We start from the raw sequence: 27,522 nt of genomic DNA, 5'->3' as shown, positions 1-27,522 counted from the left end.
GCAATAAAACTGCTCTTCCCCTGAAGTGATCACTCAGATTTTATCTCCTTATGAGCCTGATGATGTAATCCGGTCAGTGTTAGTGGTCGCCCGCTCCGAAATATCAAAATATCCAAATGTCAGAATATCAGTACATCACCAACAAGGAAATATTGTCTGATTATACAGTGCTGTGTGTGTGTGTGTGTCTGTGTGCTGGCAGGTAGAAGGTTGAGTGTTGTTGCACTTTTAAATCTCTTATCTCCTCCTAACGTTGACCCATCGACTCCTCTGAGGATAAAGGTACGTGTCCAGTCCCTTTAACAAAATGTAATGAGAATAAAACACTTTCTTTTATAAGAGAAATAAAAAGAAGAGGAAATAATTCAGTTTCATTGAAGGCCTCGTCATTTGGCTCCATTCAGACCTGTGAATGAATCACACGTATAAATCTGGAGGTGACGTCATATTTCACTGACGCCTTTATCGACAGAAAACGGGGTCAAAAACCCTCGTGTGGAATTTAAAATTTCTGGTTGTCCTGGTTACCGTGAGTGGAGCCGAGCTCACCTCTGACCCCTGACTGACCCGCGTGAGGCCGAGACCAGTGTTACATCAGAGGGGATGCTACCGGCAGTGTGAGAGGGTTTGACCTCTGACCTCTTGCTCATTGCTTAAGATCAGAAAACGCCCTGAACGCTCCAGCGAGGTAAGAAACAAACCACCTCAACCTATCACAGTCTGTACGAAGATATTTTAAAGAAAAGTCCCGACTTGATGTCAAATTGGAGTCAGTAGTGATCGGGGGATAGAGCTGAGGTATTGATGTCCCGCCCATACACACTCTCGACCAATCATGAGTCGATCTCAGCTGTCAATCGTGAGATTTCCCCGTGTTCTCATCTGATCAAATAACGAATTAAAACCAAACTCATCAGAAACACTTGAACAACGACCCAAATTCACAGAAACCAACGTTGTGTATTTCACTGTAAGCAATTAAACATTTAAGAGATAAAAAGCAGCAAATTCAGAAAACAACTTCATCAATTTGATGACACGTGCACTGACGATTTGCATGCGCATGTGTCGTTAAATCGATGAAGTTGTTTTCTTCCTTTGCTGTGTGTTGAGCTCTGCCTCCGTCAGAAGCTCCTCCGCCAGCACTTCACAAACCCACAGACAGACAGGCCATTATTAGCTCCTCCACCCGGGCTTTAATGTGACGTTCATCCGTCCTTCATTACTTCCATCGGTAAAGGTCAGGCTCGTGTAGCGGGGCCCTCTCAGGTGTTTGGGCACCAGCTCACACATTACTCATGAGATTAGCTGGGGAGAGGAATCATATCTTTGACATGACTCATTAGACAAAGAGAGAAAAAAGAAGGGGAAAGCCGCCAGGGAGTCGCTGACATTTTGTTTGTGAGGTGGTGAAGCAGAAGCAGAAGAAGAAGAAGACTCCTCAGAGGATGTCAGGGTGGTGGTGCTGATGCTGGAGGAGGGGTGGAGGCTGATGGAGGCTGAACTTCCTGTCTGAATCTGCATCCCAGCGCATCCAGAGAGAACTGAGCAGCGGAGACGGACCTTGACTGGAGCTGCTGCCACAAGCTGGAGGTTCAGTGGTGATTCAGCAGAGGACCAGAGAGGAGACAGGAGAAAGGAGGTGGAGGAGAGGAGCCACAGCTGCTGGAGCTGATGTTTTAACGCTTTTAACAAACAAAACCATGCGCAGGAGGATTTTATAAAAGTTCTGTCATCTCAGCTGAAGAAGTCTTGCAGCTTCTGTAGAAATCAATCTCACTGATTCAGGCGGATTTCAGTGGTTTTTTATCGCGGATGCATCGTGCGCCTCGGAGCTTTCCAGGGCTGCAACCGTGCGCCTTTGCGCTGGAGGAGGCTGTGCGCGCCTGAGTGTGTGTGTGTGTGTGTCTGTGTGTGTGTGTGTGTGTGTGTGGGATTGATTGAGTGTGTGTGTGTGTGTGTGAGTGCAGAGAGAGAGAGTGAGAGGTGGCGGAGGATCAGCCGGAGTGGCCGACCAGTCAGAAGGATGCTGGAGGGCAATGCCCGCAGAACGAGAGGATGAGATCTGTCGAAAGGCGCTGGAGCTGCTGTCAGACCTGTGCTCCAGGGGGGAGGTGCAGGACGACCACTGCCTGGACTTCACCTACTACTTCAGGGACCTGGCCAGACCCAGATACACGGACTCAGGTCAGACTCCAGACTCTCAGGTTCAAAGTGGACTTTAAGGTGTAATACTCGGTTTCTGTTTCCAGAGGCTGTGGTTTCTAAAAGCTGCTGTTACCCAGTCAGCAGCTGCGAGGTGCAGAGTCTCCACTAGAGGGACAACGGCTTCTTTTTAAACTTTTACAAAATGAATGAAACAGAAATATGGGATTTTTATTGGATAAACTCAGTCCAGTTATTTATATGTAATTTATCCTCTTACAGTGACTGAGAGATTAAAATAAGGGATTTTTAGGTTATTTTAAGAGGTGGATACACACAACTAGAAACTCAAAGGCTTTTGACCACTGAAATCATTCTCTCCAAAATTTCTACTATTATTTATATCCTTTGCTTTATTTTGGGTTTTTCTAACTCAGTTTATAATAATAATAATAATAAACTTTATTTGTATAGCACTTTCCTTAACGATGTTATAAAATGCTGACAAGAAAAAGCACATCACACTGTTTCCCTATATGTTCACAATAGAGAAGTATGAACTGTTAACTTGTTGCTTGGCTCCATTAGCGACCACAAAGCATTACACATCTATAGAGCAGGCGCTGTGTGTGTGTGTGTGTGTGTGTGTGTGTGTGTGTGTGTGTGTGTGTGTGTGTGTGATTGCATCATCCAACACACACTGGACTTTGTAAGTGAGAGAGAGAGAGAGAGAGAGAGAGAGAGAGAGAGAGAGAGACCCACCCAGTATTCCCCGCTGCTCCCAGCACTTTGCAGACCACTGATCTAGACCAGTTATTTTAAACGCCCCACTTGGCTTCAGTGTTGGCAGGACACACAACGCTCTGATCGGTCAGGAGGAGTTTGCTGCAAAGAAAATCCATCTCCTGACACAGTTTGAAACTTTAAAGTGGTTCCATCAACACTGTGAGTTCAGAACTGCACTCGGTTAGATCACAGTCCTCAAGGCCCCACGGGCTGCTTAGATTCAAGCTTCATAGCTTCGGCCACAAAAACAATCCTTCATTTGAATTCACTAGATCTGGATTTCGAGAATATCAAGATCCATGAATCATTCCCTCGGGAAATCTGTGAAAATGTCAATCTGACAATCTTACAGAAAGGTCAGATTTGTTTGCCAGAATTTGACGGCTTCTTTCTTGGTCCATGTCCCATCCTATTAGTATCATGGAAATCTGCTCGGTAGTTTTATTGTAAACCTGCTGACAAACAAACCAAAGGGGTGAAAACATAACCTCCTTAGCAGAGTTAATAATCTGTTTTAGGACAGAACATAGACTGTAAATAAAAATGGACGGCACATCCCCAATTCTTCAGAGTTAGTGGCCTATACTGCAGCCGGCCACTAGAGGGTGATCAGGACGCTCTGGCTTCATGTTTGGGGAGCTGTCATGTCGTCCATCTTTATTTACAGTCTATGGACAAAATAAATAATCAGCTGCCAAATTCCCAAATGAAACCGTATAAATTCTACATGTGCGAATATCAGAAAATGATGATTCCACATCTCCTGTGTTGAGATCTTCAGGCCGTGTGGTTTTGTTGTTGTTGCAGATGCTGTGCACATATATCATGCAGAGCATTGAGGCTATGAGATTATATTTGTATGCATGCACGATGTACAGTGTGCATATGTGTGTTTGTGAGTTTATTCCTCCCTTCCTTTATGTGTTTGTTTCCCATGTATGTTGCCTTTAAACTCGTTACAATCCATCATTAAACATGTATGATGAAGTTCAAGCTACCAGACTGGTTCCCCTGAGGACCAGTGACCCACTTCCTCCAGTAACTGTTCTAAATGCACGCACACACCGTTTGATCAACAACAAACCAGTCCTCCTCCTGCTGGAGACGAGCGGGGGAACTGCTCTCCGGTTCTGCAAGGCGTCGTGGTTTCACGATTTTGAGATTGATTCAAGAAGACTCCGACAAGTGGTTTCACACTGAGGCTGCATCCACATTAATACGCTTTACTTTTAAAAACACACCACCAGAGAAACAGAGACTTTTTGGAAAACGCCTCTGAACCCATTTTAGTTTGAAACCGGATAGAAACACACACGATTCCACAGAGGTCCTCATCTGCTTCCTGATTGGTTCTCATCCGTCCCGACTCGGCTATTGTCAGTCCTGAAACAGGAAGTTATCATTTCTGCAGCTGAATGATTGTGACTCAAAGATCAGTCGGGAACAAACTGACTCCTGTTCACAAAGATGCATCTCACAGTTACACAATGAAACAAAATAAAATAAAATAGTGCTCAGACTCCGGCAGAATGGCATCAGCAGAAAACACTCTGAGTCGAGGGATTGATTAAATACTGGGGCAAATAGGTTTCATTACACCCTTGATTGCATTTCCGAGGTATTGTTGCCAGGCAACATAACATTATTGGATATTTGGTTTAGGAAACTTTGAGCCTCTGGTGATCCTCTCGAAGGAGCCCAATAAAGTTAATGGCTCCTCTCTGCTCTTAATTTGAAATCCACCTCTCCACAGCAGCCTCCTCACACACATTTCTCTGAGTGTAGCACCTCAGTCAAAGTCGTTTCCAGGACATTATCTCCTCTTCCCCTCGGTCTCGTGCTCTGACGCCCTTTCACCCCGGCTCTTGTCTCTTATTGACTCACTGCTGACTTGGCTGTTGCAGCTTATTGAACTGTCCTCAGTGTCCCAGAGGAGGGACCAATCTACACTGAAGAGTTTAATGAGCTGGTTGTGGCCCCATGTTCCGTCTCCGGCTGCAGGAGGCTCTGGACTCGGCAGAAAACAAATAAATTGGTCACAATCATGGGCTTTTATCTGTTGAATCTTTTTAGTAATTGGTGTGTTAACCTGAAAGTCGCATCTTCCTTTGAGAGGCAGCGGTGGGAGGTTCTCATCCGGGGCGGAGGCCAGGATATTTATTGATGAGCCTTAAGTGCTCAGTGGAAATGTGGGGCCTTGAAAACCTTCACCTCTCTTAAAGAAGACATCTCCTGCTCATACTCAGCTTCATCATCTTGATTTGTGTTATTACTTCATGTTGACAAGCTCGAATGTTCACTCTCCTCAGACTGCACATCGCTGCAGCTCCTCTTTTCAGCCTCTGTCTCAAACACTTGGTTTCAGCTCCTGTCTCTTTAATAAGGCCCGCCTCCTGATAAAGCCCAGCCTGCTCTGATTGGTCAGCTGACCCGCTCTGTTGTGATTGGTCAACCGTTTTCAGCACGTGTAGGAAATGTCCGATTAGCCGCTAAACGACAACATGTTGGGCATCGTGATGTGATTAGATATCAGGATAATACAGACGACAGCAGCTTCAGCGTTAATTTCCACTTCAGAATCTTACAGCACTGTGTCGAACTGCTGTATGATTTATTATGATTATGCTGAATTCTCTTTAACCTCGGTTCATATGTTTGGACAAAAGACAAAATGTTCTCTATCTTTACAGTTAAATTTAAATCCAGTTTTAAAGTAATGAACCCAAATCATTAAAAGCTGATCTTTCTGTCATTTAGAGTCATAAGTTGATTTAAAAAGTTTATGTGTGGGCTGGAGAAACAATAAGAGCTGTGATGTTTCCACTAACACTAGTTTAATTGCAGGTTAATGTGTGTGTAGGTGTGTTGGATAGTAAACGTCTCTGTAAGCATCTCGTCTCTGGTTGGGCTTCGTTCTGCTCGGGGACCAAACTGAGTGTGTGATGCACCTTTAATGAAGCAGCTCAGGATCCACTCATCTCCACTAATGCTTTCCACCACAGAGACGAGGCAACAATAATACGACCAACTACGAAACAAGACGAGCCGGCACGTCCCATAGCTGCCGCGAGTTATAGAGATTATTATCATGACGGAGAGAGTTAATGATAAGAAACAAAGGGGAAGTGATGTGGCTGTAAGTGGTGCAACAGTGCAGCTTCAAACTATTTGAACAGAAAAGTTTGAAGGTCCGGACCAAAGAAAAGAAGGTGTGAAAGGGCCCTGTGTGTTTATTTTATTAAATATATTCAGATGACATGATCCATCGTGATCTTACATTGTCAGAAGCATTTTATTACATAATGTTCACATAATGTCCTTCACTATTTCTATAATGTCTTTGTTTTATGATTTAAATGAGTCGTGATCCACACACACACACACACACACACACACACACACACACACACACACACACACACACACACACACACACACACACACACTGAAAGGTTAATGAATTAATTCTTACTCCCGCTCCGAGCCCCTGACAGGAGACATGTGACTGTACGGCTGCATGTACCCAATCACACGCTAAATTAAACATGTGGAACTGGCAGTGACATTTAAATTTCCCAGTGACAGCGACTGGCTCTGTCTCCGTTTCTCTGACGTTCAGCGGCAGCGATTTGACTCCGAGGATCGTTGAGCCTCGAGCAGGTTGTTGATTCACACGTCTCATCGGAGGCAGATCGAGTCCAAGTGGATGAAAGCAGCCGTCTGTGTTTCTGCTTCGCCGTCACTGGGTTTTAAGCTTGATTCGGTTCGGAGGCTGGAGGACGACTCTGCCTTCAAATCAGGAAACGTGCATCACGTGCATTGTTGTGAAATGAGAGTGTGACTCTGATCGGCGGTTGTGATGCTGAAGGTGAGACGTTCCCTCTGTTGGGACCGAACCTGAAAGGCTTTTACAGTCGGTTGACATTATTGGATAACGCGTCTCGTGTCTTAGATGCTCTGCTGCTTTGTTCTCACTCTTGCACCTTAAGGTTGAGGCCTGTCACCCTTAGTTACCTTCACTCATACACCGTGTATAAAGATGGATGACACATTTCCACTTCCTCCCACTATCCAGACATGAAGCCTAAAACATCCTGGATAACAGGAAGTCTGTAAACCGACCTCGACATGTTTTCTTCTAAGTCCTTTGATGTAAATTCTCTTCAAAGTAAAAGCAAAATGTTAATTTTGATGCTGCAATGCTTTATATTGAGCTGCATGACAGAGGTTTTATTCAAAGTTGTGAACTCTTGTCTGAAGATTGTGTCAGTCGCTGGATAAACCTCTGAAATAGTCGAAATACAATATATGGAAACATAACAGCAGCTGAGTGGATCATTCAAACTTTAATATAAAGCTTCTATAGAAAACCTAACGCTATCTTGTATAAGAAATATGCCTGAGGTTACTAACCTCTATACATAGGCTAATATAAAGTGCTCATTAGCCTTGGAGGTAATTTTTAATCAGGCTTATACATTTAATACGTTTCTAACCCCTCAAATCCTTTGTGTCATTTATTTTTAAAGTCTAAACCAAGACGTTTCGTACAGTCACATCTTTAAAATAGATCTTAAATGTTGAATGTATTTATTCAAAGTGTTTCTTCTTTGGCTTGGAGAAAATACATGTGAAGAATTCCTGATGAGTCCTGGTTGATTCCTGTGGATGTGAGTGGGTTTTGGATTTTACGGCTCCACTCACCACACGTCTGATGTAAGTCACCACTAATACCTCGGCACCGGACAAGTTAAACCGGCACATTCACATAACCTCAGGCAACCCCACCACAGACAATTACACTAATCAAAACCTGTCTAACCTTTTTTTTAATTATAATTGTCGCCTTCCTTTAGCGAGGAGAGAGCTTACTGATTATTGGAGCTCCTGAATCCAATTAAGTGCCAGCAGCTGCACAGGGTTTAGGCCTCGGTGCCGTGATTGCAGCCTGGAAGAGGACTTGAAAAGCGGAGACACCCTGTGGTCTTCAGAAAGGGCTCGAACAAAGGCAATTGCCCGAAGCCACGGGGATGTTGAACTTATCAAAGAAGGAGCGACGTTTGTTTTCAATAATTAAGTTTGGACTCAAATATTTATAAAAAAAGGGAAGATTGCTTAAAAGAGGAAAATGTCACAAAACAGGGACGTTAAGAGAAATTAGTAACATCCCGAGCTGCAGTTTCATTTTTAGAGACAATAGAGTTTGATTCTGGGTGTGAAATGCTCTATTTTTGTAATAAACCCATGCATGAACTATGTGGTAGATCAAAGCCAGAGCACAGAGGACCAAGCTGTACGCTCTGTATCTGTGCCAGCTGGGAACACAAGCACCGCTCTGTTTGCTGTGTTCATCGTCTCTCCAGCGCTCTCACTTCATCCCAGCTGGACGTCCGGTTCAGAGCCGACCACAAGAGGCCTGGCTGTGTTCTACCTGCGCCGCCTCGCCAATCACAGCGCCCACTGTGCTCCAATGAACACAGCAACAAACACATCTGACGCCTTTGGACCATTTTATCTGGCTATACTACATCTAATTTGATTTATTTAGACGTTTTCCATGCTAATCGCTCAGTTTGCATTACATATCATCACTATTTTTCATCTTTATCTTTATCTATTAGCTCGTAGCGATAAACTCGAAGATTAATAATTAAAGCTGGTGACCATTCAACAATTAAATATTCAGATATTTCCCTCTGAAGACGACTGGTTTCAGCTCCGTGTGGAACAGAAATCCTCTGCTGGGTTGACGGATGGAGAATGAGATGGAAGGAAACGTGAAACCCTCCTGGGATTGAGCTGCAGACCATTCTGTGACTGGAGGAGAATAGAGAAACAACACAAGGTCTCATACAAACACAAAATGTTCCTGGATTTCACCTTCTCCCCCGTGTGTCCTCACCTGGCTCATGCCTGTGTGTGTGTGTGAGGCCCCATTAAGAGCTCCTGCATTTGTTATTGCCATTTGATTGGCTGTTAGCAGGATCACTTAAAAACTTCTGAATCAATTTCCTTTAGATTTTGTGGAGGGGTGGGGCATGATGCGAGGAAGAGGTGGAGGATGGAGCATTAGTCTTAGTGGAGGTACGGACTCTTCTGTTTATATATTTGTATGTCGATATAGCTGAGCTCAAGTCAAAGTTTATGTAAAAGCACGTGAACAGGCTTAAAATGAAAATATAAATATATATATATCAAAGAACAGAATAACTAGACAAGACAAAAGCAATAAAACAAACATAATCATAAATAATTGAGAATTTCAAAATTGCACAATCACGCAATCAAGGGCTGAGGACGGACAAGGTGCAACAGCTCAGTGGAATAAAGTGGTGCCAGCCCATTTAAAATAAGTTTTAAATGTGAATTTAATAATTCGGATATCTTTTGTAAGCGTTGAGCGAGACAGACACAGAGTTCTGGAGGTCACTGAGTTAGGGCTGGAAAACTAAATTAATTTTGAATGATGAAAGAACACATTTTGTGTCAAGGCAATGAAAAGGGAAACAGTGAGTCCTGTGTGTGTGTGTGTGTGTGTGTGTGTGTGTGTGTGTGTGTGTGTGTGTGTGTGCGTGTGTGTGTGTGTGTGTGTTTGTGTGTTATAGAAAGAGTGTCAGTTGATTTCAACAGTTTTTTCAGAACCCATCACCAGTGCTGCTCTGAAACTCAAAGTAAAACACTCATCTATAAATGAGATTATGTTAAAATGAATATGCATAGTTTTCATGTGTTTTCATTTAGTTACACAAACCCTCTCAGCAAGTCGTCATGTGAACGTGCGTCCTGCAGATTCAGAGCTGAGACTGGAAAATGATTTTCTTTTGAACTGAACGTCTGAGCTCTAATGGCGTCCATAAATTAGCTCATGTCAAACCGGCCCATAAGCACCAGTCTCCTCCGTCCCATTAAGAGCTCCTCTCAGCTCGAGTAGCAGGAAAGAGGAAGAACAAACACTTTAAAAGGAAAGCACTGTTCCAACCGCAGTTAAATGGAATATAAATATGACATTTGACAGTTGATTAGCATTTAGAAACTTTAAAAACTATAATTTGGGACAGTGTCACGAGGGGGTGACGCATCCTGGACTCTGTGTCGGTGTTTCTGTGAAGTTGGACTCTGCAGTTTACAATTTAGTGAACCAGGACAAGTGCAAACATTCCTCCTCTGTGATGAGTCTGATTGAGAACGACTGGCAGGAAACTAAAAGAGAAAGCAGTGATGGAGAAGAGAGCACGGCCGTCTCTCCGGATCTTCCCGTCCAAAGCATCATGTGACCTCAGCAGACAAGCCGAGCTTTTAGTTGACTTTGTTAAAAGGCTGCTTCACTAGAGAGCAGGATCCTGACGAGCACTAAACGTCAGACTGCAACCTGCTCTTTACCCAGAATCCTCTGCTAATGGATCAACACCGTGTCTGTACATCATCTCTCATGGTCCTGGATAAACCTGGGTTAGACAGTTTAGCTTAATGATGTGAATTTTACACTTGTAGTTATTTGTTTTTCGCTGTTTTCAATCTATTGAAAGTGTCTTTGAGCATTTATATGAATAAAATGAATCATTGTGATATTATTAGTTTTATATAACGGGAGAAAGAGGAGATGCATCGTTCATCTTTATATATGGACCCGATGTAAGGAGAGAGAGAGCAACCAGCGCATAGCATCTGTAGAGAATTTATAAATACATAGTTTTCATCAGTACTTTACATCCATCCATGTCTCTTAATAGCAAGTATATACTTATCAAGCACATTATTAGGAACACCATACTGATACTGGGTAAGCGTATCAGTATGGTTCTTGATTTTTGTCTTTATCTTCTTCCTACAATGAGAAAATATAATGCTTTTTATTTTTCATGTTTCCTTCTGAACAAACACATCTGTTCTCCCTGAGGAGTCTGGTTTATCTAGTCCAGCTCCTCTGATGAAGCTCTGTTCACTGACTGTGTCCTCCTGCTCCTTCTCTAGATGTATCGGTGAGTCTGTTGTCTCTGCTCGTCACCACCTGTGGTCTGGCGCTCTTCAGCGTCTCCCTCTTTGTGTCATGGAAGCTGTTCTGGGGGCCACTAAGTGGCCGTTTCCTCCCCGATATCCTCAAGGGGGCGCACTTCCTGGGAGGAGACCAGCAGCCCGTGCTCACAGAGGTAAGAAGAAGAGGTTCACAACACAACACATGAGGAATGATGAGGGCATCACAAGCCACAAAGGTCACAATAACTCCTGAACCGAACCAGAGTTGTTCTATACAATCCGTCCTAGTTTGTCATTAGGAGGTGACATTAGGAGGTGACAGTGGTCCACCAGAGGAGATGAAGAAAGAGTAGGTAGAACTGGAGGAAAGGTTAATAGAATAATAGCAAAAACATTGTTGCTTTGTCACGACAGAGTCCTCGGACGTCCGTCATGAGTGCGTGATTGGTCAGGGAGCCACTTGTACACTGTCACATATCTGATTTACTCTGCGGTCACCTGATTTGATACAGTGACCATCCTAACAGGCAAAAAACTCTTCAGTATTACCTGGTTAGGACTTGTCTCTTTCTCCTGTTGCACCTCAAAGCATAAAAAATACAACCCCTAACTCAAACAACTTCAGCTTTTCCTGTCTCCCAAACTGAGAGTTGTCATTTCTACATTCTTTGATGTTGTGCAGGTGGACGGGGAGGAGAGGGAGTACAGCGAGGAATGCTGTATGAAGGAGCCTTCGGGGCTTCCCTCGGCCGTGGCTGTGCCGGGGTCGGGCCTGAAGATAAGCCACACATCGCCCGACATCCCACTGGAGACCCAGACCAAGGTGGAGAGAAACCAGGTCCACACTCTGGCGAGGGACAGGGTCCAGAGACAGATAACTGAGCCTACCTCGTCTGTACGGTTAGCACACATCAATCCCTGAAACTATAGTTCAACCTTTTGGTGGTCGCAGGTTAAACACAGATGGACACACACAGTCATGTCACCTCTGGTTTCAGGGAACAAGGAACAAGACTAAGAGGTTTTAATGATTTCATTTCATCCCTTGTTACAGGCACAACTCCATCCGTCGGCAGATGAACTTGTCCAATCCGGACTTCAACCCTGCTCAGTTCCAGCGCCAGGAGTCTCTCTCTGGTTTGGGCCGAATCAAACCAGAGCTCTACAAGCAGCGTTCGGTGGATGGTGAAGACGGGCGTCACTCCTGCGGCTGCGGGATTATCCATTTCATCCTGAAGTTTGACTTCGACCTGGAGCAGCTGATCGTGAAGATCCACAGGGCACAGGACCTTCCGGCCAAGGACTTCTCAGGGACCTCCGATCCTTACGTCAAGATCTACCTGCTGCCTGACCGCAAAACCAAGCACCAGACCAAGGTGCACCGCAAGACTCTCAACCCAGTGTTCGATGAGGTGTTTCTCTTTCCTGTGGCGTACACGGAGCTGCTGAGCCGAAAGCTGCATTTCAGCGTTTACGACTTTGACAGGTTCTCACGCCACGATTTGATCGGCCAAGTGGTGGTGGACAACTTCCTGGAGCTTGCCGACTTTCCCCGGGAGACTAAACTGTGCCGAGACATACAATATGTAACCTCGGTGAGATACCAGCTTTTATCAATGTCTTTATATTCTGTCACTGTCTTTCTCTTCTAACTCATATTGACGATGTCGCAGGTTTGCGTGGCCTCTCTCCAGTCGGGCACATTTGCAGGTCGACGAGGGCAAAAGTATCTTCACCAGCCCCCAAATCCCAGGTCCTTTCTCCAGTCGCGCCAAATACCGCTCAAACAATCACAAAGAGTAAAGAAAACCCTGTTACAACAGCAGAGGGACGGAGACGTTTCAATTGACTTGTATCATTTCCCCTTCGAGTGGAACTCATCTGTGGTTTCTAGAGGCAGAGACATAGAAATATACTTAGACGCAGTTAATGTTTAATGAAAGCAGTAGGGAACACTTGGGGGAAGTGACCCAGATCCACACTGACATAAGACTGGGGATGGATTGCCAGAGATACATTGTCTGTATTACATTATTCACTTGGTACAATGAGAAACTCGGTGAGAGAGTTTGAACCTCGTGCCAGAGAAAAACCTCCTGGTTTCACTGTCGTGCTGAGTGAGGACTTCAGGCTGGTGTGACTCAGTGTGGCACCGAAACTTGTGTTTTTATGGTTCAAGAGACAACAAGAGACAACAAGGTCAGTGTCAGTGTCTCAGTCCTCGGGTGGGATATTCTACCTACGCAAAGAAGGTTGTGTTTCCACCCCTGTCTGTTTGTTTGTTGGTTGGTTTGTTGGTTTGTTGGTTAGTTAGCAGGATTAGGCAAAAACAAATGAAATGACTTCCATGAAACTTGGTGAACTCAGTAAAGTTTGGTGCAGATCCGGATCAGGGAATTTAATTTCACTTTCTTTAAAATTGCGAGATACGACTTTGTTGGGGCACTTTTCAACATATTCACAATGTTCCCAGGGAATAAGTCATAGATGAAAACAAGCAGGCATATTTATGGAACCCATATCTATAATTATGGTCTGGCAGTGTTGACCAATCAGGGCAGACTGGGCTTTAAAGTTACAGAAGCTAAGGAAACGTGTTTCAGTCAGAGTCTGAACAGAAGAGCTGCAGCAATGGACAGGATGAGAAAGAACTCGTTTGGACTTTTGGAGCAGGTTTGATAAAGTTGTGAGTTCGATCGTTAGCCAGATGTGTTGTGTGAGTGCACCTCTGGTTTTAATGTGACCAATCAGTGCATCTATGAGTTCATCTGCTGTTGAACCCATAAAGAACCGTGCAAAGGGACCAGAGAGTGTTTCAGGAAGTTCCCTCTGCTCAGCCTGATCTTTTTTACCACAGGTCTTTGAAACTTAAATCCACGACACTGCTGCTCCTCGTACAGTAATTAAGATCAAAGCCAGAAAACGATCATTAGCCTCGTCAGCACCAAACCGGCTCCGACCCGATCATTAACTACTGTAGTCCAAAGATCCAGCGGGATAACGCACACACACAAACACACACACACACACTAATCATGTCGGTGCACAAATGTTGTTTTAACACCTTTCAGACTCTAAAAGCATCTCCGCTAAAGAAGGTCAGTAGAAGTGGGCTAGAAGCTCCTCTGAGGCGTCCGACTTGTGAACTGTAGCTGTCGCGTCTCCCCACGAGACCGACGAGTCCACTTTCTAAATATACTCTGCTGTTAATCATTTATTTACCCGACATGGACGGTAATTAACAATGCAAACGACATTTTAGATTCAGGAGATAATGCGTTTACCTCCAGCAGCTCGGCAAACACGTTCTCTGTCAAAGCAAGACACTGTGGTTCTCTCCTGCAGCTTCAATACAAAACATTTTATGAGATCATTTTTAAATAAACACTATAGATTTTGTCTGTATCTGTAATTCTCAGATTATTAGAATTCTAATGATTGTTGGAACGTGATATCGATCCTAACTAGGACACCGGACTCAGGAAACTGATCGCTTGCTGTTGACGTTTCTCCAACCTGATTGGTGCATGTGTAAATATCTGTGTTTAAACGTGTGAGGTTGGTCTGAAGAAAAGCAGAAATGTGAAGTTTCCACCTCCTCTCGCTCAGTCTCCCTGTCACCAGCAGAACTAGGTTACCTCTCTTGGGATTACAAGGACGTACCCAGCGCCGGTCCAGTCTCAGGCCGTGTGCATTAATCATGGCTCCTGGCACAGGAGGAGCCTCTCGCCATCCTGGCCACATGTACTAGGCTTTAATGTATATTTCTGAGCTGCTGCTTATGGAAAAATAAATGAGGTTCAGGTTCCTGCAGGGTGGACATTATAGAGTCAGCTGTGGGAGCACTGACACTGTGCTGACGCAGTGTGTGGGGCTGTTACTGTAAACTTAATTAGACAAGCTGATGAGTGTTTACACTTATAAAACAGGAACATCTCTTTTGTGAGTTTTAATTAACTCCAACCTGAAGTTTGATGAGTCTGAGTGGATTGGTGTTGAAGTTACTGTTGATGCACACATCACTGAAACCATCATTAAACTACTGATGTACCTGTAGTGGTTCAGAATAAAGCTGACGTGGCTTTGCAGTCCCATAATGCTTAAAACTATGAATTTAAAATCCTTGTCTGTGCCACATTTTACTTTCATTATGAATTTGGAGCCCGTTAACCCGAACTGGGGTCAAGAAAGAACCTGTTAAATGTCGGTGTGGATCCAGATATATATGTATATATTATATTTAACAGGACTGTTGGGCCTTGGTGGAGTTATACGTTCTCTCCTGAGTGCAATTCCACTTTGAAATATGTTTTCTGAAACGTCTCTTTATAGACGTTTGCCTGAGCAGGTCAGGACACATCAGTCTGACACGACCCCCCCCCTTAATTGCATCGTTTCCCATGATGTTCCTGCCTGTAAATTGAATATCTCGCTCCTCTCACGCTGCAGCTCGCTGCCGATTAGTGTATTGAGCCGCTGTGAAGTATCAGGAGACCTGCCAGCGTGTTTATTGCGTGCATGTCAGGACATTCAATCTGCTTTAGGACATCCATCACGTTGTTACATGTTCCTTCTTTCTCCTCCTCGGCTGGAGACAAAGACAACGAGGAGTTCAGAGACACTGTAACCTGCGGCTCCTGCAGGGCCGGTCAATACTATTGACTGCAGCCGGGTCGGCCTGTAATCAGGACCTTGATAAATGGGCTCAGTGTGTGTGTGTGCGTGTGTGTGTGTGTGTGAGAGAGTTTAATTCAGTGAAGGAGGTTCCCATTTCCCAACAATGACAAATGGAACCATATAACAAGCACTTGTCCTCCCATTTGCCCTTATTGACTAAGTGAGAAATATGAAGCTCCAGATGCTCACGGCCCATTGAGTCAGTGGGATCCTGAATATATTACTGGGGCGACCGTGCAACCTGTGTGTGAACACAGGATTTTATTACCTTTTAGATATTTACCATTTGTTGCTTGTGCCACCACTTCCTCTGGCATCAGCCAATTCATACATGTCTTCTTTTTCTAAAAGACATGTTACTTTACTTTCACTAGGACGATACCACGGTTATGTCTGAGTGCTAAGCATGAAGACTGGAAGCTTGAGGGTAACCTACTTCATTTCATCAAATATATCTCCACCAATATGGAATAACGTTTCTCAATGAATACGTAAACAATACTAAAAACTGGCAAAGAGGCCAATCCATAAAAATGCTGATTTCAAAAATAGAACAAACAGTTAATTTAAAATGCATAAAAATCATTTGCAACTAAAACCACAGCTTCTGCTTCATGTCTTTAGTTTGCATTTCTAATTTTTTGGTTTGTATGTGTGTAAGTTTTTATAAATCAGGGATGACAAACATTTTCATTTTAAGTGAGTGCCACCAAACGAGTGTTAACCAAATTGGAGAACTCCCTCAAGTCTCCTACTGGATGATTGATAATTTAGTGGATAGTCTTTCCAACCATCTAGCTCTAAACATAATAGCAAGCTTTTTTAAGACCTATCGACTTTTCTCAATAATAATAATACTCACCTTTCTAACAATGCTAATTTATTAAAACGCTATTTGCAGAATCAGACTCCATCATATTCTCTGTGAGTCTACGTGTTTGTGTGACACATCGGAGACTTTTAAATTAAGTCTTTACACACATTTTGCAACCTTTTCACTTCCATCTCCTCCTTCCACAAACAGCTCCGTCCACGCAGCCCAATGTTCTTTCACTGTCTCACTCCTCCTTGCTTATAGTTATGGAGGATCCTTCAGCCTAACCTGATTCTGCCAGGGTGTATTCATCTGTACAGCTGAAGTTCAGCCCGGACGCTGATTTATTTACTTCCACCATGTTCACCCAGGCAGATACACGGTCCTGTTGATTAGCCCTCGTGTGACGGGAGCTTTCAGGGACGGCTTCGTGTTCTTCACAGCAGAGACTCCACTCACTTCAGGCCTATTGTTAAATCAAACCACACTTTTAACACAGAGAAATAACACGACAACCATTTACGGTTTAATTTAGACCACAAACCCCACAGTGCCGGTGCATACGTTAGTTCACGGGGGTGTGTGTGTCCTAGCAACTGAGGAGAAAATCATTGGAAAGTGAATTGTACGGTTATTACAATTTTACATTTGAGTGAAATATTAGATAAAAGATAGAATGACACTCCATCTATTCAGGTCTTATACACTCACAGATTTATTCCTCTTTTCTTTAACTGAACCGATTGAAATATGCGTCGATAGAAATTGAATTTGAATCATTTCATTTGCTTTATTTGGCCGAGACAGACTTACAACTGAGGGACGGCAGCAAAGCTCCAGAGCAGCAGGGGAGGGAAACTAAGAGCTAAGGGCTAATTCTTTTAAATACGATAAAGTGTGTGAAAAGAAGTGCACGGAGGTTAAGTGCTATTCAGGCACCTGCGGGTGATTTAGGCCTGAGGAGCGGAGGTGCTCCTCGGAAGAGAGGAGTCGAGTCACAGTGATTTTCAGTCACATAAAAACAAAACAAGAGAGCGGAGGGGAAACGATGGAGGGAAAATCAACAAAGAGAGATTTAAGGGTGAAGAGAAACCGAGCAAATCAAAAAGCACTAAAAGACATAAAAGATAGAAATAACTTAAAATAATTAGCTAATCAACAGTGAAACGCCGGCTGAATTAAAAGCAAGATGAAACCACAATGGTTCTCAGCAGAGTTCATTTCTCCACCAAGGCCCAACACGCTCCTTAAATTCAATCAAGCTGCTCCATTTGCACACGATCACAAGTCCCTGCGGATTTCTTTATTAAGATCCATGAATCATTTCTTGGGAATTAAATCTCACAACGTTCTCACAACGTTCTCAAAGGGGCAGAACCTTTTCTCTCGTAATGTTCTGCCCCTTTGTCCGAATGCGTATCAACATTTAAATGGTTCTTTCTTTACTCAGGTTGCATCTTTCCAACAACTTTCATGGTTCGTGTTCAGTAGTTTAAGTTTTAAATCCTGCTGAAAAACAATTAAACAAACCAATCAACAGACAAATGGAGAAGGGATGAAAACAACAGGTTTAACTGAAGGGAACCGGACCAGGATCTGAGTGGAGCCCCCTAGAGGGGAATTATATGCAATTAAAAAGTGTTTCTCTTCTTCACAGGAAGCAAAAGTTTAATTGCCAGAACTAAATCCTAACTGTGAGAACTGAATGTTTAAAAACTCAATGAATGTGTGAACTTTCAGAAAGGTTCTAATAGCTTTAAGACGTTTTATTGTTTTATACACTGGTTGTAGAAGTGTAATCGTGTGCAGAACATTTGCAGGGAAGCTCCATAAATAAACAAGTTGAGCAATAAAATACATAATAATAATCATAACCCACAATATTTATTTACAAAATAAATATACAGTATTAAAATCCTTGAAGACATAATACACACATGTATTACATAAAAAGTGGTTTATTAGAATTTGAATTTAATTTTTAACTAATAAATTCAGTTTGCTACACAAATCCAGTTTCTCAGTGCAATGATTCAAGTTGCACATTTTAAATTGAAAACTTAAACGATTTGAAGTCACATTCTGCCTTTAAACGTCTTATTAATAAAGGAAACTAAGAAAATGTAGTGAAACTGGCAAAGCTGAGAAAACAACATAGACCTGTAACTGGTTTACCATGGATACGGATCCGTTAATGTCAAAGGTGCACAAACTAGTCTAATAATAGTTTTTCACAGCCTCAGTGACAACAAAAGATTTATTCTCTATCGTCGGTGAACACTGATAAAATAATGTGGAAAGGAACATATGTGGTTTTCTGCACAGCGACGCGTCCGGAGGTTGAACAGTGTTGTGTGTACAGTGGATTTACTCTTGATAAACAATATATTACTGCACATGGAGCAGACATCTGGGATCTGAGGCTTGGTGAGAAGAAGGAAAATCCACGACTTCAGGGTTCAAGTTGAGATTTATTGTCTTGGAACTTGCTCAATTCTAATGAAAAGTACCATATCTCATCTTAGGCTCCGATGAAAGACTCGGGCTTGTTTCTGTGAGTCCCCCAAATGTTCTGCAATACTAAACTTAATATACTTGTTGAAGTGTGCAACCCTTTAATAATGTATTTAACTTAGAAATATTCCTCTAAGTATTAAATACACTTCTTTGACTCTTTGTCAGCCTCTTAACGATATTTGTGCAATTTCACATCTAAGAAACTCTCATAGAGCTCCTACCTCCACACGTCCTCTGATGAAACCACATTTAAATTCACCAAATCCAGATTTATATTTGGATTTGCACCAGATTACTCTTAATATGCCCGATCCATGAATTATTCTCTGGGAAATCATAAAGAATGAGTTGAGTGAAAACACAGCCTCGTGGCAGAGGTAATGACTTCACGACTTCACGACTGAAGGAGCTCGCTCAGCTTCCGCGGCAAAAATACATAATTATGGTTCTAGAGCGAAAATGGAATAAAGTGGAATCGTTGAGATTTGTGGGGAAACATCTCGTGTCGCTGTCAAAGCGTCTGTGGCCTGAAATTCTGTTTGTTTAACGAACCAGTTAATTTCTTAACTGACGAACGCTGAACGTAAATCAGGCACAAGAACAAACAGAGAGAGGAGCGAGGTGGAGTTCGACCGAGGCTGGTAGAAGAACCCCGGCTGATCCTGAGGGGGGGGGAGGTGCTACTTTTATAATTGGAGATTATAGACTGTCCGAACTCTCTCCCTGCTTTATTGGAGCGCTTAAGAGCAGCCGTGTAATCTCATTGGCCGAGCACAAGTGACCATAATCCTGACCGCAGGGCTTGATTTGAGTGCTCGTCAGAGTAGTGCCTGGCAGTCTGTAGTCTGAAAAGTTAAGTGTGTGTGTGTGTGTCTGTGTGTGTGTCATGGGAGAAGGTTATCACATTATGTGAAGGGAGCCAATCCACAGTCTGTGAAGGTGTGTGTTACACAGACGTTATGAGCCGAGCATCATTAACGCCCGAGGCTCCGAGCGGCCACGATGTTTGTGTTCTTACGAGCTCGCGGGAGCTCACGTGCTGATGTCCGGGTTTTATTGTCGTTTTCAGCAATTTTGAGCAGAAGACCCGGAGCACCTACATCCTAGTGTGTGTGTGTGTGTGTGTGTGTGTGTGTGTGTGTGTGTGTGTGTGTGTGTGTGTGTGTGTGTGTGTGTGTGTTGCCTGTTCCCAATTAATCTTGATCAGCATGACACAGAACACTTACAGATATCGGAGGGGGATTATTTTCCAGTAAAACCACGACAGCTGACCTTTAACTAGGCTTTGGAGATAATTGGCTGACAAAGACTAAATAATTAACATGGTGTGTATTAATCACCGATTGGACAGAAAGCGTGAAGACAAGTTACTTACCGAAAGAAAACAGAAGATGTTGGAGGAGGTTATGTGTACGACTGACTGAGGCCAGAGGAGGGCGGGTTGTCCAAAAACTGATTGAGACGGGGACAAGGACCAATCACAGTTGTTTTAGTCTGTCACCCATGGACGTAGAAACCTTTTCTTTAAAATGAACCTGGATTCGGAGACAGTTTATGAGAAAAAGATAGATTTTTCCAGAGGTCTCAATCTCTAGATGTTAATTTAGTAAATTATGGTCCCAATTAGAGTCAAATAGACGATAAGGCACCGTATGCATTGGGGGCATGGATACCTTGTGATTGACAGCTAGTACCGTCCAATGGGTGCAGTGTCCTCAAGCTGTAAGTCAAGCTCCATCAAAACACCAATCAGCTAAAGTTTGTGATATAATAACGGTTCTAATTGAATTAAATGACTTCTACTTCTACAGATGTAGAAACAGCTGGAACCACACCTGCCAGTTACCATGTAAAATCCTTTTTTTAACTCCCAGTTTAAGATTTCGTTTTGAGGAAGCTGTGGTTCAGGCCAAGCTGGTAGAAAAACGTGAAGCAAGAACAAGAACATAAAGAATCCAGAGTTTCCCTCGTGTCAGAAACCTGGTGTGCTCTGTGTCTCACCAGCGCAGCGTCGATCTCACACCATCGTCACACGTTATTTTCAGACGTGTTAATTGGCCGAGGAGGTTGGGAGGAGCACGGGTGTGGATAAGTCGTGAAGTCAGGGATGTTCTCCGAGGAAAACAGGAGCAAGTTCAAGCAAGTGCTGAGATCAAAACACATTTCAAGGTTGTGTATCATTTACACGCTCAGGCCGTGACGTCCCCCAACATGAAACATGCTGATTTACAGTGAGTCATTAACGCCCCACGTTACTGGAGATGTCACAGGTTTGATCCACGTCTGTGGTGCAAAGACTAATAATGAGCCTTCTGTTAAATTCACACGTTCAGTCTGAGAGGTAGATCTGAAATAAACCTGGAGCTGAACCGCCTCTCGTTCGTTTACAGCCTGACACACAAGTCGAAACACAAAACGCAAACTGCGATATAATCTTCTCACGGATATTACGCTGAACAAGGATTAAACTCAGAGTTAAAGTTTGTAAGATGCCGTTATGACAGAACAACGAACACTTACCACTGAGATATTTGTGTTTGCAGGACAACGTGGACCTGGGAGAGCTGATGTTCTCGTTGTGTTATCTCCCCACGGCCGGCCGGCTCACCATCACCATGATCAAAGCCAGAAATCTCAAAGCCATGGACATCACCGGGGCCTCAGGTGGGTGCAGACTGACAATGCAGTGCTCCTGCTGCGATGGGGAACACACTGAAAGTACACACAGGGTGTTGAAGCCAATTTTCCACCGTGGATCTTTGTTGCCAGCTTCTCACATGCGTCAATACATTTTGACAGCCTCTCTGAAAATGCCACCTTCTCCGTCTCCAGATCCGTACGTGAAAGTGTCGCTGATGTGCGAAGGCCGGAGGCTGAAGAAGAGGAAGACGTCCACCAAGCGCAACACCCTGAACCCGGTGTACAATGAAGCCATCGTGTTCGACGTTCCTCCTGAGAACATCGACCAGATCAGCTTGCTCATCGCCGTCATGGACTATGATCGGTTCGTGAGTTTCCCACACTTTGGGTTATCTCCTCGGGTTATTGTTTTAAATGCTTTTAGAATGCACAAGACATTAATAAATGTACAAATAAGAAATATAATCTGTGAATTTACAGATGCATAGGGTTAAAACAGAACCATAATTGATGTGTGGTCACCCTTTGCCGTGTCCCTCCATGTGATGCAAATGTCTTCATGTGTTTTTCTTTGCCGTCCTGCAGCGTCGGACACAACGAAGTGATCGGAGTGTGCAGAGTGGGCAACGAGGCTGAGAGTCTGGGACGAGACCACTGGAGCGAAATGCTGACGTACCCGAGGAAACCCATCGCTCACTGGCACCCGCTCATAGAGGTACGCCCCCCTGTGGGGAACCATGTGTTTCTACACATGTTTTACAGACGCGTTTCTAAAGTAAACGTTCTGATGATCCTTCTCATGCAAACGTCACAGGACAAGATGAAACAGAAGAGAATAGATTCACTGAGGAAACAAACATTCAATTTGTTAGCATCAGTTTGATGGTTGTGCTTAATTAGAGCTAAATGCTAATGTCAACTACAATCTTTAAGAAGCTGGTGTTTACCTGGTGATATATATCCCATGTTTACCATATTAAATTAGTGTGTTTGCATTATAACATTTGCCAATTAGTGGTAAGCATAAAAAGCACGGCTGAGGCTGATGGGAATCTCTCAACAACATACTGGGCAAATAAAAATCGGACCAGATGATGGCACTTGAAATTGGGAAATTAGCCGCTTATCGTTAAACTTGTTTTTCCACATGTTCATAAACTAGACTGAATAGAAAGACATTCCTTTAATGTTTAAACTTAATTAGAAATAAACGACACAGCGCAAAGAGAAACTAACGATTCCTCTTCCTTCCTGGAGACAGTTTGATATTTTTTAAGGCCCATTTGTAAAAATTGAAATTAAGATTTAATCTTTTCCACCTGCAGCCTCCCTGCACAAGCATCATCCTCTGGGGACAATGAATGTCTGCTTTAAATTTTAAGACAACCGTCAATTTGAGATATATTAGTCTGGAATAAAGTGGTGGACCAATAAACAATGATTAATGATAAATGTATAATGTGATTTAGTGCCATGTACATAAAATAAGATTATATATTCATCATTAATAATAAGTGACCATTGTTTGTTGCAGAGGTAAAAAGCCGAACATGTTGGTAATTGGTTTGATTTCCGATGTAAGGAAGCCGCCTCTGAGTCACCACCCACATGTCCTATTTGTTCAGCTGTGTAAATACGAGCGTGAAATGAAATAAAAACGATTATTCAGAACGATTCAGAAATCTGAATATTTTAGTAGAAACAGCTGCGAAAACCAAAAATGCACCAAAAAGCCGACTGCAGCGATGTTTTAATGAGGCACTTACTCACAATGGAGAATCGTTAATTCAGAATAGAGCTAAGATGTCGTCGTCTATGTTGTGTCAAGGTACCGTGGGAAGAAGAAATAAAGTGATGACATAACACAAGTGCAGAATAAACCTGAGAGAGAGAGAGAGAGAGAGAGAGAGAGAGAGAGAGAGCGACTGAGCTCTTTCTATTTCTGAATCCACAGCCCACACTCATTAAAAAAAAACAGAGCATGTTAAACAGATGCTGGACTGATTCATGCAAATTCATGCTGCCACAGCTGCATGTGTTGATATTCAGCTGAAGGGGGTCGAGAGACAAAAACACTTCAGAGCGAATCGCTGCAGACGAACGTAACGGGATCGGCTGTGACGTTAGCGTCTATCGGCTAATTCCCGTGTTCTCTGTGCGAGGTCAGCGGAGGGGAGCTCATTACGAGAGGAGGTCAAGGACCCCAGGATTGTTATCATCGTCTCTAATGATCATGTCGGTGATTTTCTTCAGCCTCCCAATCGACACCTGACAGGAGGCCAACGGACGTATAATGAGCATATATTTAGATTATTTTACCGACCGTGCTTAACTTGCGTGCGCCGTGTTTCCCCTTAATGCTGCGACCACAAGCATTTTTATGTAGCAGAGGAAATTTGAGCTGTGAAAAATCCATTTCAAAAACAAAATTTAAAAAGGATCATGAGCGGAATTCATGTAATTTAACATTAAAGCATGAATATCATTTAATGGCTCCGGCTCAGGTTCACAGAACGACGTGTTCATTTGAAAGCACAGCAGCTGTGCTGTGGAGCCGTCTGCGGTGAAAGATCAAACTTCAACATTAGGTTTCAACGAGCAGAAATGATGTACATGTTTTGTGTATGTAAAGCAGGAAGCAGGATCCGATCACAAGTGGTCACAGGAGACAGATTCCAGCAGCAGGTGTGAACCGATGCACTTAGACGTCCGCTTGTGATCTGCTCTCTCAGGACGTTTGTTAATATCAAGTCTGAACGGAGCCTGAGAGCCAGAGGAGCCGTCACTCGTCACTGCTCCTCCTCCGCTGAGTCACCGTGAGTGACAGGAGATCCTGCTGGATTTGGTTGTGTATAAACACCACAAGTCGTCATATTATTTCGTTTATTTGCCTTCCGTCCCCGGGATTCTTCCCATTTGTCACAGTTAAACACTCAGTGTTTGGCTGAGCACTGCGTCGAGGTGCAGGAGTAAACTAACGTCACTCAGTGGACAGAATGTCTCCACCGGTCCCCTTGAGTTAAAACCAGCCGCATAGCGAAGACAGCCAGATAATGCAGATCATGATTCATCATCTCCATTGTGGGGAAATTAATTTTTTTTCAGCAAGATCCATGAAAACAAACATAACTTCCCCAGTGGAGGTGAAAGTCATCACTGTGTTTACCAGAGGACTTTCAGGATTGGTGGGACATAAAAACTGTCCTGCTGCTTCAAAGGCCATTTGTATAGCACTCGAACACACACACACACACACACACACACACAGACACACACGCGCACACACACAGACACACACACACAGGTTTGTTCAGTCTCCTGGAGCTGTGTCCTGTTTGAGGCCATTAGCAGCAGCACTGGACCGTAGCAGCCGGACCTGAGATCCACACTAATGGCTTATCTGTGTTTCCTTAAAAGATCTACACGGAAGCCCTGATGGGATCTAGACTATTGGACACGTCTCACACACACACACAGACACACACACACACACACACACACACACACACACACACACACACACACACACACACACACACGCTGAGAGTTTTATGGCTTTTGGAAAGTGTTGGCGTAAGCTTCACTGACCCTCTGACCACAAACTGCGAGTATTAATAATTCAACAGCTTGATCCACGTAGTTAAAGCACGAACACACACCTTACTCTGACTTTAACCTTAACTACAGAGGGGGCCTGTTGGGCCTTGGCGGACGTAGGCTTTTATTTTGACACTTTCCAAGCACATTCATGTTCCTAGGGGAATGAACCCGTAGGCTCAGCCGTTACCTCAACCATTTTTATTGGCTAGAAGAAGACATTAGAGAATCAAACTTTTTGTTTGTCTGTAACTAACCGGTTCACCTTCTCTCTGTCTTTCTGTGTTGTGCGTTTGGTCCAGTGGGTCGTACAGACCGTGACGGGGAGCGGAAGCCAAGGAGGATCCACCAATTCACTGAAGACGCCACCTTCACCATGACGACACACACACACACACAAAGAGCCTCAGGGTGGAAGAGTGATGATGGGCGATGGGCCTGCAGATAGTGAAATATTAAAACATAAAGTACCAGGTGTATTAGTACCAGGTGAGACTAACCAGTAGTAACATCATCTCAGCCGTTCCTCTAACTGATGTGTCATTAGACTGAACTGTGGGCTAATCACCACGTCCTCACGTGTCTTCACAACCAAAAACACTTAACTACATTCCAGCTGAACTAACGACAGAACTTTCTCTCTTTTTAAAACGTTACTGACACGATTAACAGGTGGAGATTATCCAACAGGTCGAGGTTTCCTCAGCACGTCACAGTTTGTGGACCAAAATCATTAATTTCTACGTGAACGTGTGGAGCTGTGGTTAGTGATGTAAGAGTTAGGGAACGGAGAGGGCGCTCCAGATGTTTTGGCTTCACTTTTAAGGGGCTGTCATGTCGTCCCTTGTCATATTCAGTCCACGTTCTGAGCATCGAACCCTCTCGTGCACTGATTATAAAGTACACGACCTAAACCTTAGTTTCACTGCAGAGGGCGACTTTCTCACAGAACTCTTCCCGTAAAGATGTAAACTGAAGAATGTGTAAAGCAGCTGACGGGATCATACAGTGTTTGAGTTACTGCATGTTAAATACTTTGTTTACAGGGTGCGGTCAGAAAGAAGGAAACACAAGCTTGTTGTCATCAGTGTTTGAGGTTCTGGTAAATCTGGAAATCGTCGGATCTCCTCCGAGGAAACGTAGATGCTAACTTTCAGCACGACTGCTAATGATTCTCAGTGATTTCCTCGACATTCTGATTTGTCTCCTTCATCCATGTTGTAATAAGAGTAAAGGCCCCAAGAAACTAGGAATGTGTGTCACGCCCCCTGTGGCCGAGTTGTAATTAGCAGCTCAGCATGGAAACTCATGACGCTGCGTTTTGTTGTCGAGGATTTAACGATGGTCCCGGTGCAATGTTCGCCCACTGTCCGAATTTCTTGGGAGTAAATTCAGAATGGATTCTGATCGGACGCTGAATGAGTGAACGACCCGGATGAGTCATCAAACAATTGAAACCATTTTACAGGAAAAGAGATTAAATGTAAAATAACAAATATGTGAAAAATAACATTTAACATTAACGTCTTAACAAGCTTTTAAAAGATGTCGGATGACGATGTTTATACAGCTGCATTAACTGATTTGACCACGAGGGGGCAGCAGATCAGGATTCAAACAAAACAGTTGTTGGATATTATAATGAATAGAAACAATGCCTCAAAACAGGTCGTAAAAACATCCAGAATTTCCCTGACGTCTTAGAAGCAGCTTCATAGACGTCAGTGAAGCCGTCGTATCTCGATCATCGCTCTTATCGACCCGGTGGTTAATCACTTGAGCCTTTTTGATGGGGTCAAAGGGCTCCCATTAAAAAAACCAATACTGAAATCAATCACTCGGAATCATGTCGTCAAATTAGAAGCAGTCTCTGTTTCCAGAAAACAAGGAACTGGATTATTTCTATTCTACAAACTCTGCTGTCATGGGGCCGAATGTTTTCCTTCGTACTTGTGACCTCACTCTGCAGCTGTTTGTTTTTTGAAAGTCGGATTAAACCCAGTATTGTTTTAATGTCTTCGTATTGGACACGTCACAGTTAATGACAGTTTCTCTTGTGTTCGTAGGTACAGTGCATGCATCATTTTTCTGTGAGTCATTTTTAAATCTCTTTAGTTGTGAGATACTAACCATAGTGTAAACACCAGATGTATAATGAAACTAAGGCAGACTGTGCTAACTGTCCATCAGATGTTATTAATAAATATTTCTATTTATATATGGAATGGACTGATTCATGGGGGGGGGTGTGAGAGATACAGAGAGAAAGTGATTCAGGAATAGAATCAGCACATGAACACCCCCGACCACCTCGCACCTGCGTCGTCAGTTCTCCCAACACACACACACACACACACACACACACACACACA

The 27,522-nt window shown here is 43.4% G+C and overlaps 1 protein-coding gene across 1 annotated transcript; it reads left to right on the top strand.

Moving 5' to 3' along the window:
* The first annotated feature begins 1,422 nt into the window (after positions 1–1,422).
* syt9b (synaptotagmin IXb) lies at positions 1,423–27,368 on the top strand. Its single transcript, XM_035157870.2, has 8 exons — positions 1,423–2,187; positions 10,903–11,078; positions 11,588–11,805; positions 11,960–12,500; positions 21,457–21,577; positions 21,746–21,917; positions 22,139–22,268; positions 25,453–27,368. The coding sequence occupies exons 1-8, from the start codon at positions 2,040–2,042 to the stop codon at positions 25,528–25,530; spliced, it is 1,584 nt and encodes a 527-aa protein (XP_035013761.1). The 5' UTR covers positions 1,423–2,039; the 3' UTR covers positions 25,531–27,368.
* The last annotated feature ends 154 nt before the right edge of the window (positions 27,369–27,522 follow it).

This window comes from Hippoglossus stenolepis, chromosome 5 (assembly GCF_022539355.2).
Source record: "Hippoglossus stenolepis isolate QCI-W04-F060 chromosome 5, HSTE1.2, whole genome shotgun sequence".
NCBI lineage: Eukaryota > Metazoa > Chordata > Actinopteri > Pleuronectiformes > Pleuronectidae > Hippoglossus > Hippoglossus stenolepis.
Note: the sequence above shows the minus strand (reverse complement) of the source record. Positions and strands in the feature narration are given on the sequence as shown.

What these genes read in the sequence shown, in the direction of transcription:
- syt9b (XM_035157870.2), top strand. Translation starts at nt 2,040, where the DNA reads ATGCCCGCAGAACGAGAGGATGAGATCTGTCGAAAGGCGCTGGAGCTG. An exon ending in ACCCAGATACACGGACTCAG is followed by an intron (nt 2,188 to 10,902) that starts GTCAGACTCCAG and finishes CTCCTTCTCTAG; the next exon opens with ATGTATCGGTGAGTCTGTTG. An exon ending in AGCAGCCCGTGCTCACAGAG is followed by an intron (nt 11,079 to 11,587) that starts GTAAGAAGAAGA and finishes GATGTTGTGCAG; the next exon opens with GTGGACGGGGAGGAGAGGGA.